At 35.1% G+C, this 17,674-nt stretch overlaps 1 protein-coding gene across 1 annotated transcript in view; it reads left to right on the forward strand.

Moving 5' to 3' along the window:
* Positions 1-17,674, forward strand: part of LRP1B (LDL receptor related protein 1B) — a 1,834,834-nt gene that overhangs the window by 1,083,819 nt on the left and 733,341 nt on the right. Inside the window, exon 12 of the mRNA XM_035008121.1 lies at positions 15,633-15,813. Within this exon, the coding sequence (XP_034864012.1) occupies positions 15,633-15,813 (181 nt within the window). The remainder of the gene's footprint in view (positions 1-15,632; positions 15,814-17,674) is intronic.

A 17,674-nucleotide genomic window follows, 5' to 3' on the forward strand; every position in this document is an offset into this window, starting at 1 on the left:
TTCCTTTTATATTACATGAGGGATTTTTTTTTCTAACTAAAGGTATGTCTTACTGTGGGCTAGTTGTGCTACAATCTTTGCTTCTTATATCTTAATAAACATCTACTTTCAGTTATGACTTAATTGGTTATTAAAAAAAAATAGCTTTGGGACCAATTTCTTAACCTACACGTAATTACTTTGGCAAGTCCTATATAGTATTTCACGTTAGGACTACTTCAAGGATTATACAGTTAAAAGGAAGCAAAAGGAAAACATCAATTTTATCTCATAATTACCCTTAAAAAATTTAAAGTTAAACTGCTGAATCAAACAGCACATCAAGTAGCTAAAAGTAGTGTAATATGGAACAGGTGCTCGGATCATAGGGCTGATAACAGAGGTTAGTGACAGATAATTATGAAGGAATTGCATATCATTGGAAGAAAAACTGAAATTATTCATGAGGTGATGGTGAGCCATTCATTTATATATTCTCCCAGACAACCAATATTTACTGAGATCATGTTATAGATAGGTGATGCTCTAAGTCCTGGAGATACATCAGTGACCAAGACAAGGTCTTGGAAACAATATATTGGAAAATAACTTGAAAACACAGGTTTCATATATGACTAAGAGAAGGAAAAATATAACCCTAAACTCTTCAAAATATTTTAACAAAATCATTTAACAGAAGTTACATTTATTTCCAGATTTGCAATGGCTAACTAGCATGTGGTATCTCTTTATCAGAGACCAGGTTTATTCTAGACTCACAACTAGACTAGAAAACTACATTATGTGCCCTTATGCCTTTTGCTTCTCTTCCCCCTCACAAAAAAGAAAGAAAGAAAGAAAGAAAGAAAGAAAGAAAGAAAGAAAGAAAAAGGAATGATGACTACTTCAGACCTTCCTTAAACACCTACCAACTATTTTCTCCGTATCTATTAACTTTTATTTTTCCTCACTATTCCTATGCAATTGGAAAGAACCAAAGTTCTCATCAAAATATACATTTTGGCTCTGAGTTTTTCAGATATAAAACAACAAATTAGCTGTCATCTAGTGTAATGTGCAATATTTAGATAACTTGCATGAATATATTGTAGTGATATTAGCATATCTAATGTGTGGAGACGGTCTGATAACTATATGAAATATATTAATACACATCTGTTTTCTTCTTTGGTTCATACACATCTGCCTCCTAAGGATAGCAGTGTATTCCTGGCATCAGAATTAGCACTTTTATCTCTGTTACTACAATGAGCTTTCATAAACCTTGATTGTACATCAAAGAAGAATGTACACATTTCGAATCAGAAACAGTTACCTTAATGTTTTAGCCATTTGAGGTATTTGTAATTTGTCCCCAAAGGAGGAATTTAAAATTGTAAAATTTAGCTTACTATTATTTCAGGTTAAAAAAATACCCTTTTTAGAGATTAAAAAAAAAAAGATATCCAGAGATATACATGAAAAATATATCATTCTGAGACAAACACTTCCAAATATTTATCACAATAATTAGTATGGAATATTTAACATTTCTCTTTTTAAAGTATTTTAGATATATGGAATTTCAATGAAATTTAATCCACTTTGAGACTGCATATTTGAAAAAAGCATGGTAGTTTGTATTTACTACAAACTATAGATACCTAATTTACTATTCTTATTCAACTTTGCCAAAAAAAATTACAAAGAACTCTATTTGATGACAAGAAAATTCATATTTAGAAAATTAAAATGGGCGCCTGGGTGGCTCAGTTGGTTAAGCGACTGCCTTCGGCTCAGGTCATGATCCTGGAGTCCTGGGATCGAGTCCCGCATCAGGCTCCCTGCTCGGCAGGGAGTCTCCTTCTCCCTCTGACCCTCCTCCCTCTCATGCTCTCTGTCTCTCATTCTCTCTCTCGCAAATAAATAAAAAATTAAAAAAAAATAGAAAATTAAAATGGACTAAAAAGAGTTTGAGGAATATCACTTACTTTAAAGGTAGAACTTTGGGGCGCCTGGGTGCCTCAGTCGGTTGGTTAAGGGTTTGCCTACCGCTTGGGTCATGATCTCAGGGTCCTGGGATTGGCCTGTATCTGGCTCCTTGCTCAGTACGGAGTGTGCTTCTCCCTCTCCTTCTGCCTCCTCCCCCACCCCCGGCAGCTCATGTTCTCTCTCTCTCTCAAATAAATAAATAAAATATTTTAAAAAATAAAAATAAAGGTAGAACTTCAATCTCATAGAGCAAGGGTAATTTTGTCTTCCACAGGACATTTGGTAATTTCCGGAATCATTATTGGTTGTCACAACTGGGGAGGGAGATGATACTGGCATTTAGTATAGAGAGGCTGGTGTACTAAACATTGTGCAATGCACAGAAGAGTCCCGTCTGACAAAGAATGATGTCCAAAATGCCAATGTTGAGAAACCCTGTCATGGAGGATGGCAGGGAGTCACACTGGCACCACTGCGTAGGGGTCAAAAGTAGAAAGAGAATATGAGACTCCAGATAATTTATCACTCACAGCACAGCAAATAGCATGAGTGTAAGCATAGTGATGCTGGTCCCTGTCCCTGGTCTCATGGGGTGATGTCAGGTCTACATGGATGCTGAGCAAGCAGGGGATTGTGCTATAGCTGAGAATCCCATGGCCTAGGTAGCAGTACCTTTAGAGCAAAGAACCAACTTTGTGCCAAACAGCAAGTACCCCCTTGTGGAGTAAACAATTACAGTTATTACCATGTGCTTTTCTTGATTTAGTTGCCCATGTGACTAGCTTTAGAAATTGTTCAGTATCAGAAGACAGATAAGCCTTAAAGTTCAGCACACCCAGCAAGGAGGTTCAAGGACGCTGAAGGTCCATCGGGGACTGCCTCTCCCAATACTCACAAATAAGATGCTGGAAATAAGCACAAGTCATAATGAAGACTCATTCATCTCTGTTGTTCTTGAGGATTTTACATAGAACCACCTCAAGAATCTTCCACATAAGGACTTGTAAATTTAGAGAAAAGAATATACTGTTCATTTGTTTTTCTGCTACATAACCCATAATATCCCTGTGATTCCTTTCTAATATTCTTTTTGTCATCTCCTGAACACCCTGGGCATGGTCCCACCTTAGGGCATTTACATGTGTTGTTTCTTGTGTTTGGAATGCTGATCCACCAGATGTGCCCATGCCTCTCTACTTTACCCCTTAGAGGTCTCTGCTTATAGATTACCTCCCCAATTAGCCCTTCCTGGCATCTAAAACCGTATATCTGTACATTTTTCTGGCCCAAAGGGATTCCTTTATCCCTTTTCTCTGGTTACTTTTACTCTTTAGTATTTATTCTTTTTTTTAAATTTAATTTTATTATGTTATGTTAATCACCATACATCATTAGTTTTCGATATAGTGTTCCATGATTCATTGTTTGTGTATAACACCCAGTGCTCCATTCAACACGTGCCCTCTTTAATACCCATCACCAGGCTAACCCATCCCCCCACCCCCCTCCCCTCTAGAGCCCTCAGTTTGTTTCTCAGAGTCCATAGTCTCTCATGGTTCGTCTCCTCCTCTGATTCCTACCCCCTTCATTTTTCTCTTCTTACTATCTTCTTCTTCTTCTTTTTTTTTTTTAACGTATAATGTATTATTTGTTTCAGAGGTACAGGTCTGTGATTCAACAGTCTTACACAATTCACAGTGCTCACCATAGCACATACCCTCCCCAGTGTCTATTACCCAGCCACCCCATCCCACCTACCCCCCACCACCCCAGCAACCCTCAGTTTGTTCCCTGAGATTAAGAATTCCTCATATCAGTGAGATCACATGATACATTTTAAAAGTAATGACAGCCAAAGTAAAGAACCTATTCAGTGAATAGGATCTGTCAGTGAGTGAAACTAACATTACATTATAATGTAAGCTTCAAGATGTCAGAAGTTTTAGTTTCACTCACTGACAGATCCTTAGGGTCTAGAACCATGCCTGGAGGTATGGTAGCTATGCAACATTCATTGAATAGGTTCTTTACTTTGGCTGTCATTACTTTTACTTTTAAAATAGTAACTAAAGTGATTAAACAGAACTAAGAATGATTGAACAGTGATTCTTTTTTGTTCTAAAATAAGGAACAATAAGATACATCATTACTTATTTTCATCACTATTATTTGAAGTTATTTTGGTATTTACTAAAATTGGTCTTAGAATGAGCTTCCCTGATGATTCTTTAGGAATCTTGTAAAATTGTACGTATTCTCATGATTCATTTGAACTTTGGCAACATTATCAATGAAAAAATTCATTGTGATTTTTAATGGGTACACATGAGATATCTTCATCTTGCCATACTTTCTTGGGCTCTCTACATCAACATCTCATTTTCCTGCACAACTTTATTAATATATTTTTTGCATAGTTGCATACCTACCTTGAATGGTTTCCTACTATATACTTACGTATGTAAATTATTCTGCACAAATTTCCTTTATGGTTTTGTTGTGGAATTGTATGGATTCACTTAACTTACTACACCAAAATTGTCACAAAACACAGCATTGATATCAGTTTTAACTATCTCCTTTTTTCTACAGACTATGCTACATCTAGCTTTTGACAGCTGCTGTATATCAACACTAATGCATTTCTAAAACCATTCTTTTTTTTTATTTTATTACATTATAAAAGTAATTTAAAAAGTAATTAATGACCTACTTTTATTTAGTTTGGTAGAAAATTGCCAAATGGTGCAGCTTCCTTCCATGTATTCCTCACACTTTCCCCTGGTAGTAACATCTTTCATAACAGTACTAAAGTTACCAAAACCAGAAAAGTAATTCCGATACAATACTATTAACTAAAGATCTTAACCAAATTCCACCGGCTTTTCTGTAATGAATTTAGTACTTACATCTTCTCATTCTTATGTACCCAATAAGAGCGCCTCAGTTTTTTTTTTATTTTAATATTTGACTTCCCTTGATATGCACATTTGTTTATTCTCTACATTGTGGGCCATCAAATATATTTTGGAAAGAAAATAAAGTGATAGTTTATTGAGAATAATGATTTTTATTGGAAAGTTGATAGAACATCCTTCCCTTCAGTGACCTTACTCTGTCTCCACTCCCTTCTCCTTTATGTCTCACTTTTTTTTTTTCTTAATGAATCATTGCTGATACTAACTTTCTTTGACTCTTGCTTCAATTTACAATTTTTCTTTACAATTCTGGAGATCAAACTTTAACATAAAGTAGTTGATTTGACTACTAACTTAATGGGGTCCTTGTGAATCAGTTTACTTTTCTGGGGCTTTGTTTCATTATTTATATAATGGGTAGACACTGAACTATATGATTCTTTAGCTTCATTTTATCTTTAAAATACTGACTTTATAACTAGTTTCCTGCCTATTTTATTATTACATTTTTCCCTGACTCACTGCTTCAGTTTTGTAAGGCTACCTGTGGACCATTGAGGGTTGTTACTATGTGTGTTTACTTAGATATTTATAGAAGGATTTTTGCAAGGTAAATTTTTAAGGACTTCCTTTTTCTCATTTACCTATTACTCCCACACATATTTTGCCTCTTTTGTTTTCCCTGTGGGTATTAATGTGGGTCTGAAACAAGTATATTTTGGTTCAATTTAGGATGATAAGGTAAGTTCCAGGGGGATGTCACACATTTTTTTTTTTTGTCATGGTAATTATAAATATAATGAAGACTTAAGGCCTCTGGCTTTACTTGGAATTTAATGATAAGTATCTTTCCCTAAAGCATGATGCCTAAGCAAAGTGTGAGCTACTTTGTTTTCTTTTAAAAGTTCTGTGAAAAGTATCAATTGAAGTGGTACAACTATTTGAATGTTTAAATGACCAAATTCAAAACTATGAAACATATTAGAAAACATAACTAATAAAAAAGTCACTTTCTATGAAATTAAATTGCTCAAGCAACTTCTAATGTAGTTGCCTTTTCATCTACTATGAAAGAGATTGAGTAATTTAGTGTTAATGCAATAAGTTCCAAAATGTTTTATTTTCGTAAATTATAACTTATTTCATGGGACTAAAAGGAATATTCAAGAATAGCTGTTTTATTTTGTGTTCAGAAGTTAAAGCAATTTTTGCTCTGTTCTCTCTTGGTAAGTAGGCAGAATTGGTTGGTAAAAGGGCATAATGGAAATTACTTTCTCTCTCCCCATTCACAATGAGGATGCATATTTTGTATTCTTTCATGAGATGGTTAGTCAGGTGCAGCCATGACAGGAGACTGAGGAGAGGCTCAGGAAAACAAAGCTGATGATATTCACCCGTCTGAGAGATAGAAAGCACAGTACAACACACAGGGCCATGTAGGAAAGACAACAGGGTGGTGGTCGGAAGGTCAAAGACAGGAATGAGGGGAAAGCGTAACTAACAGCCTTTATTGGCATTTCTGGTGGAAAGGTAAAACAGGGTAGGATGAACACTTTAGAATTGGCTAGTGTGAATAATTCCACTGGATTTTAAATGACGGGGGTAATAGTTGCCTGGTATCCGGCCAGGGGATGATTTTAAAGCAGAGGACAATTGCCTCCTGGGCTGCAGGCCAGATAGAAGAGGTATGGCTCTGGATTGGTTAATTTTTGTTTGTTTGTTTTGTTTTCTTTTATTGAAGTATAGTTAATGCACTGTTACATTAATTTCAGGTGTACAACGTAGGGATTGGGCAATTTTATATATTATGCTATGTTCACCACAAGTGGAACTATTATCTGTCAACATACAACCCTATTACATTATCATTGACTGTATTCCCTATTTTGTACCTTTCATCCCTGTGACTCATTCATTACATAACTGGAAGCCTGTATCTCTTGCTCCCTTTCATCCATTTTGCCCATCTCCCACCCACCTCCCCTTCGGCAACCATCAGTTTGTTCTTTGTATTTATGGGTCTATTTCTGTTTTGTTTGCTTCCTTCTTTCTTCATTTTTATGGGTTTTTCTAAATTCTATATATAAGTGAAATCATGTGATATTTGTTTTTCTCTGACTTATATCACTTAGCTTAATATCCTCTAGGTCCATTCATGTTGCAATGGTAAGATCTCATTCTTTTTTATGGCTGAGTAATATCCGTGTGTGTGTGTGTGTGCATCTCATCTTTTTTATCCATTCATCTATTGATGTACACAAGTTGCTTCCATGTCTTTGCTATTGTAAATAATGCTGCAATAAACATAGGGGGGCATATATATTTTTGAATTAGTGTTTTTGTCTTCTTTGGATAAATACCAAGTAGTAGAATTACTGGATCATATGGTATTTCTATTTTTAATTTTTTGAGACACCTCCAATCTGTTTTTTTTTTTTTTTTTTTTAAGATTCATTTATTTATTTGAGAGAGCGAGAAAGAGAGTATGAGCAGGGGGAGAGAAAGAAGGAGAGAATCTCAAGCAGATTCCCTATTGAAAGCAGAGCCCAGTGAGGGGCTCAATCTCACTACCCTGAGATCATGACCTGAGCCAAAACCCAGAGTCAGACACTGAATCAACAGAGCCACCCAGGTGCCCCTCCATATTGTTTTTTATAGTGGCTGCACCAGTTTGCATTCCCACCAACAGTACATGAAGATTCCCTTTCCTCCACATTCTCTCCAACACTTGTTTCTTGTCTTTTTGATCCCAGCTATCCTGACAGGTATGAGGTGTCTCATACCTGTTCATCTTTTCATGTGTCTGTTAGTCATTTATATGTCTTCTTTGGAAAAATGCCTACTTAGGTCCTCTACCCATGTTTTAATCAGATTATTTGGGGTTTCTTTGGTGTTGAGTTGTAAAAGTTCTTTTCATATTTTGGATACAAACCCCTTATCAGATATATCATTTGTGAATATCTTCTCTCATCAGTAAGTTGCTGTTTTGTTTTGTTGATGGTTTCCTTTGTTGTGTAAAATCTTTTTATTTTGGGGTAGTCCCAGTAGTTTAGTTTTGCTTTTGATTCTTTTGTCTAAGGAAACAACTCCAGAAAAATATTGCTAAGACCCATGTCAAAGAAATTACTGACTTTGTTTTCTCCTAGGAGTTTCATGGTTTCATGTCTCGCATTTAGGTCTTTAAGCCATTTTGAATTTATCTTTGTGTATGACATAAGAAAGTGGTCCAGTTTAATTATTTTGCATGTAGCTATCCAATTTTCCCCATAATATTTATTGAAGAGACTGTCTTTTCCCCATTATACATTCTTCCTGCTTCGATGGGTATTGACGATATAGGTGAGGGTTTATTCCTGGGCTCTCTATTCTGTTCCATTGATTCACATGCCTGTTTTTGTGCCAGTATCATACCATTTGATTACTATATCTTGAAATCTGGGATTGTGATAACTACAGCTTTGTTTCCTTTCTCAAGTTTACTTTAGTTATTTGGGGTCTTTGGTCGTTCCATACAAATTTTAGTATTATTTGTTCCAATGAAGTGAAAAATGCTGTTGATATTTTGATAGGGATTGCATTGAATCTGTAGATTGCTTTGGGAAATATGGACATTTTAACAATATCAGTTCTTCTAAATGGGTTGGTTAGTTTGTATGTCAAAGGCATGTTCCTGGCTGGGCCCTTCGCTGTCTCTAAGAATTGACTATCCCGAGGACAGGTAATCTCACTCTAGCTGGAAAAGTTCTCTTAAAGATGTCAACATGTCATAATTTACAAAAAATAAAAACATTTAAAAATATTTACAATACAACCCTGATAGTATTTAAAAATTAGTAGTGGGCTATTATAAAAATGAGCTATATACTCATTGCATGTTTGTAACGCATTCTTAAATTGGAAGCATCTCTGTCCTCCATAGTGTGTACTTTCCAGAATTTCATCTGAAAAGAATGAATGTGAAGAGTATCTTTCTTCTGCTCAGAGCATTCAGCAAAATAATTTCCAGGTCACAGGTGTAATAAGGTTCTTCAGAGAAACAGAACCAATAGGATGTATGCATAAAGAGAGAGAGAGATAATTTGAAGAATTGGCTTGCACAACTGTGGAGGATGGCAAGTCAAAAATCTGTAGGGTAGTCTGACAAGTTGTAGACTCAGGGAAAAGTTGATTTTGTACCTCAAGTCTGAAGATAGTTTAGAAACTCAATTCCCTCTTCCTCAGGGTACTTTAGTCTGTTTTCTCTTAAAGCTTTCATCTAACTGGATGAGACTAACCCATATTATGGAGGGTAATCTGCTTTACTCCAAGTGTATGGATTTAAATGTTAATATCACCTAAAAAATACCTTCACAGCAATATCCAGACTTATGTTTAACCAGATCTCTGTATACCTTGGCCGAGCCAAATTGACTCATAGAATTAACTATTACACATGGCTAGCTGAACAAAATGCTTCAAGATGTGGTAGTATAAATCAATAAATAATTCCCATAAGAGTAATAGCCTGGAACCCAAAAATGATTATTATTTGTAGTCATATTTGCACACTAATTTGTTCGTTCATCTGTCTACATTTATTAAAGAATACCAATTTATGACTTCTATGACTTTTCTTGGGAGATAGTTCTCCATGAATCACTCACATTTATGCATGTCTTGGAGTGAGGCAATTATTGCCTTTTAGTCTGAAGTATTTTTTTTTAAAGATTTTATTTATTTATTTGACAGAGAGAGACACAGTGAGAGAGGGAACACAAGCAGGGGGAGTGGGAGAGGGAGAAGCAGGCTTCCCGCAGAGCAGGGAGCCCGATGCGGGGCTCCATCCCAGGACCCCGAGATGATGACCTGAGCCAAAGGCAGACGCTTAACGACTGAGCCACCCAGGCGCCCCTAGTCTGAAGTATCCTTTCAAGGATGTTTGTATAGGAAAGAGCCTTGGAAGAAGAGATAGTTTACACCTACAGTGTAAAGGGCAGCCTTGTTTATTGCCCTTTATAAAAAGATTTGAGTTTTCTAACTTCAGAATTATTTTTTGTAATACAGCTCACAGATTGTGAATACATCTATAATGGCCCAACCCAGTCATCCCCATGGGACTTTGGAGTAAAAGGAACTGATATCAGTTCTGCTGAAGACCATACTGCTTGCTATCCCATGAGTAATAAAGCCCTTTATATTTGACTTGCAAGTCTTGTGTCTTCCACTATCATCCATGAACCAGTAATGGACTAAGCTGTTAGCTTGAACGTAGGGTAAAAACTCAGTTCTTAACAACTCTTGAAACCGTCCATTTAATTATCATTTTAGATTACTTTATTGGTAACTATGATGCTTACCGTGATACTCTCATTAATCTTACCTATGCTTATCATTGCATCAAAGACGAAATATGTGAATGTGATAGAGAGACAATCTGTATCACCCTCGTCCCAAATTGAAACTAACAATGTGATGATAAAAGGAAGCTACTATGTTTTAATATAGTCTGTTCATCTTAAAATAAAACCCTATATGCACTTTACACATCTCTTTGAATACAACAACAAAGTATTTTGTTCTGATTGAGAGGAGCTTGTGTATTTACCCTCTTGGACCTATTAATTGATCTGAGGAAGGACCTGGAATGAAAATGAGGATGAGAACATCAGCCTCAGCTGGCCATGGGGGACAGATAATACAGAAGACTTCAGTCTGGCCAAAGATTCCTATAACCTCAGGAGATAGGAATTTCAGCAGGCAAACTTAACTGCCACACTATTAATTAAATCAACTTCATTCACTCATGTCAGATACATATAAGCTGTGATGCCTCGGGGCACATTGAAATACACAAAGAGGATTTGGATTAATTGAACTACATGAATATGAGGCAGGAGAACTGTCCAAGTGCTGACTCTGAATTGTCCAAGTGCTGACTTTGAGGCAAGGTAAAGCATGTCTGGCCCTAAGCATGTCTACCTAGCATACTATTTAAGGCATGTGATCATCCTCTGCACTCATGGAAACTCTTTTGTAATACTTGATTCCAACTCAGAAAAATAATGTTCACATTAAGGATAGAAAATCCTTAAGGATACATTGGAAAAATATAGGCATTGTGTTTTTATAATGCCAATTGTCATGTATAATTTCCAATTAATTCCTCACTATGTTAATCAGAGTCTCTTAAAAAGGATCAAGACTTATGGATTACTCTGGAGATCCAGTCTATACACCTTAATAAAACTAAAGCTTTTGCCGTTTAAAAAAAAAAAAAATCTGGGACCCATTTTTTAAAGTAAATAATTTTGTTTTAAATATATAAAACTTTAATCCTCTTCTGTTCCATAAAATGTGTAATGATACAAATCAGACCTGTAATGATGTTTTAGAAGTATGTTTTTCTTTACTCTTTTTAAAATGCTTATTTTATCTAGTCTAGGTATTAAATTAATTTAAATAACTTTTCTAATTACTTATTTCTTTTAAATCCACATAATTCTTCTCTTTAATTTACATAAATTGTATTATCTCTTATTCATCCTCATTTCCTAAATGATAGATATCACCTATAACAAATTGCTATCTTCAAGAATTTTTCACTTAAGTGAAAAGTCTAGCTTTTGATGATATGTGTGTGTGTGTATTTTAGCATACCACTCATATATTAGGCCCATTTATAAAAGGTATTCTTTTTTTTTTTTTTAAAGATTTTATTTATTTATCTGAGAGAGAGATTGGGAGACAGAGAGCATGAAAGGGGGAGGATCAGAGGGAGAAGCAGACTCCCCGCTGAGCAGGGAGCCTGATGCGGGCCTCGATCCCGGGACTCCAGGATCATGACCTGAGCTGAAGGCAGCCGCCCAACCAACTGAGCCACCCGGGCGCCCCTAAAAGTTATTCTTAAAATACCAGAACAATATTTACAAAGGAAAAATGATGGAAAGTTTAATAATTTGAGCCAAAATAGTACGTTAATCAAAACAGTATGCATTCACAGAGTGTATTAAAAAGTCTGTTTTTAATCTGAAGTATATAGATAACTGTCTCAATTCTCACTTAGAATGGAACTTGTAAATATGTTAATTAAAAATTATAAGAAAACATTATCTACTGGAATTTCTCTCTTTCTTTCTCTTTTTCTTTCTTTCTTTTTTTTTTTGAAGGAGTTACAAACATGTTGAGAGTCCTTCCCTACTGATAAATGAAAATGAGTATTTTGTTAAACTTAAGGACAATTTTGCCAGATTAAAAAATACACATTTATAATCTTTGTTTGCTATTAGTTATATAATAATAATAATAATAATAATAATAATAATAATAATAAAGTAGTGAATGTTGATTTTGGAATGTAGAATACTTGAACTCTACCCAAAGATATCAAAGCAATCTACTCTATCAAGTTTCACCAACTTTATCAAACACCTTTCTTATATTTGAAGTCATGTGTTTTCTCAAGCTATTAACTCATATCTCTGTAGTCATCCATGTTTGTTTGAAATTTGAGTGACAACTTTCCTATGTCCTGATCACCCGTTTGAAGGATTTTGGTCATAGAGTCCCTAATAGTCCATTGCAGGTAGGCTCCAACCAAACTCTTCAATAAAAAATCAAATTTACATAAAACCAGTGTCCTATGTCATTGCTTTAGTGTTCCATCAGTCATTGGCTCATTAAAGGCAGCTACTGAATGGTATGAAGTCAGAATACTTTCTTTATCAATGTATAGTTGTTGAAAAAGGGATTCACTAGTTGTTCAGTCTTTGTCCTACAAGAGAAGAAATATCTCCATACCTTATTAAAGATAGCCTAGAAAGAGTTCCAATTTGCACATAGACTGTTTTATGAGTTTCTTTATTTTAGAATTGTATTCAGCCTCATTCTTCCCACAATGGAAAACAAACAAACAAACAAACAAACAAAACACACACACACACACACACAGCTAAAAAATACTAGGCCAGGGTGTCTGAGTGGCTCAGTCGGTTAAGAGTCCGAGTCTTGACTTTGGCTCATGTCATGATCTCAGGGTTGTGAGATTGAGCCCCGCTTGAGGCTCAGTACTAAGTAGAAGTCTGCTTGAGATTTTCTGTCTTCCTTTCACTCTGTGCCTCTCCCCTACTCTTGCTCTCTCTCTCAAATAAATAAACAAATCTTTAAAAAGAACCACTAAGCTAATTGTTTCATTGCTATCTTAAAAGACTAGATAGGTAGCTAAGGGGAAAATTATAATGATAATATTATTAGTAATAATATTAATAACAATATTTATGTAACATTTACCATGTGCCAATCATTATTTTAAGGATTTTGCATATATTCATTCATTTAATCCTAAGCCAATCCTATGAGTTAAACACTATCATTACACCCATTTTAAAGATTAGGAAATTGAAGAGCAGCAAGGTTAAGTGAATTCACTCAGAAATATGGTGAGTGGCAGAGCCTAGGCCTACTAGAACTTGTGATCCTAATCACTCCTTTATGCTGTTCAAGCATTTCATTTTTCAAAGAAAAAGCAACCAATATAATTAGGGACAGAATCCTCCCAATTTTGGAATTCAATTCCATTTCACTCTTACTTACTAGTTATTCACAACCGACTCTGCATATACTATTTCTAGGCAAAGTTGGCCACTGGGCAAAATGCAAGGAAGTGTTATTAAATAATCATTTTCAGAGAGAAAAATATGAGGAATATTTCTATCAAGTAACACTCATAAGGCAAAGATCCAGGGCATATATAGAATTTTTTTATCCTGATAAATGAGTAAAAGCTAACATATTTTGGGAATTGACAATATTGTAGGCAGTATGCTAAGTGCTTTCCATGCAGTAGCTAAGTTACCCCTTGTTATCACCTTGTGATGTAGGTGCTATGATTATCTTCACTTGATGAGTGGAGAAATTAAACATCAAAGTAACTGAGTTGCTTACCCAAGTGTCAGAAATAAAATTTCAATCCACATAGTATTGCAACTGCTTCATATGAAAAATAAATAAAAAGTGTCAAGTTAGATGTCAACAGGAAAAGTTATAAAAATAAGAGGGCTATTGAAGATGGAAGTGTTCTTGCTGGAGTAGATTTCAAATGTAATACAATTTTTGAAAACCGACTAATGAGATAAAAATCAGCCACAGACTATTAATAAATATAAAGGAAAAGAGTAAACAGCTTTTATTTTTCCATTATGCCAGAGCAGGAAAGTGCTCAGTAAAATTAAGTGTCAATAAAGTAAAGACAAAATTAAACTTTTTTTTCTAAGCATAGACACAATTAACCTGTGAAAATGACTCATACAGGATGGTAATGAAGCAGATAGCTTAGTGAAATTGAGAGCATATCTGATTCACTATAATGGGATTTTCAGTTAGATCAAATCACATGTTGTATTAGTCACCCTGAGTCAGGGCACATGCTGATGAGCAGAAGGGTCACCAAAGAAAATTTTATTTTTCTCCAAGGCCAGAAGGGTCATGATTTAAAAACAGGATAATAGTAAATATTTATTACATGTGCATATGAGGGAATATCAGGGAGATATGCCCATAGCGTGTCAATCAGCACTTCTGTCTCTAGTGCTTTGTCCAGTAAGCTCCAGTTCTCTACCTCATCCCTGGGAGGAAAAGAGACAAAGGCTCCCTTGGTTTTGAGAGAAGAAAAGGAGTTCACAGTAATTTCTTATGCAGCAGAGAAATGGAACTGCCTTTATGATGTTGTAGACAGTCTGGAAGGTTGTTCATCAAATGGCAAAAAGCGAGAGCAGGACTCACCCCAGGAATAGTGCAGTTTTAAAGATCTGTACACTGGGGATCAGCTGACTTGGATTTTTGTTCCAATTCTACCACTTCTTGTGTGATAATAGACGATAACCCTTCACTTTAAAGTGTTGGCATTTTCCCTTCTGTAAAGGGTTTGAATTAGTTGAACTCATATAAGATTATGTATTTATAATATTCCTTTGAATTACCACTGCCTGTATCTTACAGAAGTCTGAATAGTGTCCTTTAAAAATAAGTCTAGAATGGGGCACCTGAGTTGCTCAGTCAGTTAAGCATCTGCCTTCGGCTCAGGTCATGATCCTGGGGTCCTGGGATCAAGCCTCACGTTGTCAGTGGGCTCCCTGCTCAGTAGGGAGCCTGCTTCTGCCTCTGCCCCTCCCCCTGCTTGTGCTCTCTTCCTCCCCGCCCCCATCAAATAAATAAAATCTTAAAAAAGTAAGTCTAGAATATAGAGAATTATTTCAGTGTTTCTTTGGGATTCACTGTTCATGCAGTTCCATCATGAAAACCTGTTCGGGGCTTTCAAAGGTGTGCTGGACCTGGTCATCTCTTAGCAAGAGGGCATTCCTATTATTTTGATTACTCAGATTATATATTGCAAGTTTCAATATGCTTACTTTTTGAACGTAGTACTTGTTCATACTACTCGATTTTTTTTTTTTTTCCTAAACAGTCTGTATCACTATATTTATGTTCTGGGAACTTTTTCCCTTTGCTGTGCCATCCCGTATATTTTCCTGTTTTCCTGCAAATCACTGTTTCATTTAAAATATACCGAGACAGGGCCTGTCATTCACATAAAATGGCATTCAAAATAAAATTGAAAAATATGCTATGGAATGATATTTTCCAAAATCAAACTATAAAGAACCCATGAATCAGAATTCATTCCTTTTTGAATTAAACATTTCTTAACTAAAACATAAGCAGTGTGCACTATTGTAAAATGTGTTGCTCTCTTGTTTTTTCTTTTTACAGATCTTGATAATGTGGAAGGCATTGCTGTGGACTGGATTGGAAATAACCTTTACTGGACAAATGATGGTCATAGGAAGACCATTAATGTGGCTAGGCTGGAAAAAGCTTCTCAGAGTCGGAAGATTCTTTTAGAAGGAGAAATGTCCCATCCCAGAGGGATTGTGGTGGATCCTGTTAATGGGTATGTTATATTTTATCAGCTTGATATGAGGAAAATATTATTTTTTTGTATATTTAGTAGTAGCAAGTTTGATTTAAATTCACACATGAGTGGCCTGAATGGGAGAAGTTACTCATTTAATGATTTTCTCTTGTAGAAAATGTGCTAAATAAACGTGTCAAAAAACACTTAACTGAAATAAACAGATTATTTGTATAAAGGATATATTTACTTGATTTACTCAGACAGGGACCATAATTCTCCATTTTAGACTGCCTGACACCAAGATAAATAATCAATTGAGATAATCAATCAATTTACTTTTTAAGGGTATTAAAATTTAATGTATTCAGAAAATAGAAAAGATTTTTTTTGTACATTTACTGTGGGCCAGGCATTTTGTTAAATGGGTTCACTAATCCTCACAATAATCTTTTGAACTAGTTGCTATTCTCATCTTTGTCTTACAAAGGAGAAATTGATAACTGATTTACAAAAAAAGCATTAAATTATTAAGTGACCAAGTAGGTATTTAAACCCCAGCAGTCTGTCTCCAAGAATTTACTCAGAGCCACTATACTCCACTACTTTTTACTAGTCAAGGTTAGTCGTGCTATTTGTTTTAGGATGGAATAGTTTGTGCAATTCTCAGGAATATATTTTTCCTATTACCTGAATACAAACAACACTGTGCATATAGAAATATTGGAGAATGTGACCATTCCTAACAGAATGTCAGAAGTAAATGAATGAATTACATATTTTAAATGTACAGTTGTTATATGTGATGTTTATCCCTCCCATGTCTTACATCGCACTGTTTTAAAATAGTATCACAAAACAAATATTTTTTATTCCTTACTATACACATAGAAAAATACTCCTTTGCAGAGGAAGTGTATAGCTTCCTAATAAACTGAGATCACCAGACTGTAGTTCTTGGAATTGTTTGTCTTGAAAATAGCTCAAAACAAATACAATTAAGGTACTTCTTCCTGGGCTGACATTTAAGCAGTGGATGAACTCATTGTATGTGTTTTTATAAGACATAATTATAAAGTAATTTCAGTGATTTTATGTGTGGATTCCATAATTATCTGTCCTTTTCCTGGACTTTTAAGCCAAATCATCTATCTGACCTAAATTTAAATCAAGGCGATCTTAATTTTAAGAGAAACAATTTATTACACACTGTCTAAATCTACTTGAAGCAAGATATCTTAAAACAGCGTATTCCTTCTCAGTATTCTGTTAGAGAAATACATGGAGGTCATAGAATCATATGATTTAGAAGGAAATTTAGAGGCCATTAATCCCATCTCTCTATTCAAATTCAAGAATACCCTTCAACACTGCCCTAATAGGCAGGCATCCAACTTGGATTTGAAACCTATAACATTCACATAGTTTATAGTATTTGGGGATGATTTTAATTGACTTTTTTTTTTCCTTTTCATTAAGGCAATATCTGCATCTCTGTAATATCTACTAGCTGACCCTATATTTGCCTCTGTTGCTATGAATAATCTTAAATCTTTTCCACTAGACATTTTCTATTTTCTAGTATGCACCAATCTGAAAAACACATATGTGTGTATGTATGTGTATATATGAATATATACATACACATATATTTATTTGCATACACATACACACACACATATATATTTTCATACACACAAATTTTTCCCTAGCAATATACCATATCCAGAATTCTGCACTAGGTATACAGTAGTTAACAAAACAGGCATAGCCTTAAACCTTGTGAAGCATCTTCTGTTATCTGCAAGGTGCAGGATAGGCAGATAGAACAAGAAATAAGTACCAAATAAGCAACTAATGAAGTTTCTACAGACCAGAATGAAGCAGGAGAACAGACAGG

Source organism: Mirounga leonina, unplaced genomic scaffold (genome assembly GCF_011800145.1).
Source record: "Mirounga leonina isolate KUSES-001 unplaced genomic scaffold, KU_Mleo_1.0 Mir_151, whole genome shotgun sequence".
NCBI lineage: Eukaryota > Metazoa > Chordata > Mammalia > Carnivora > Phocidae > Mirounga > Mirounga leonina.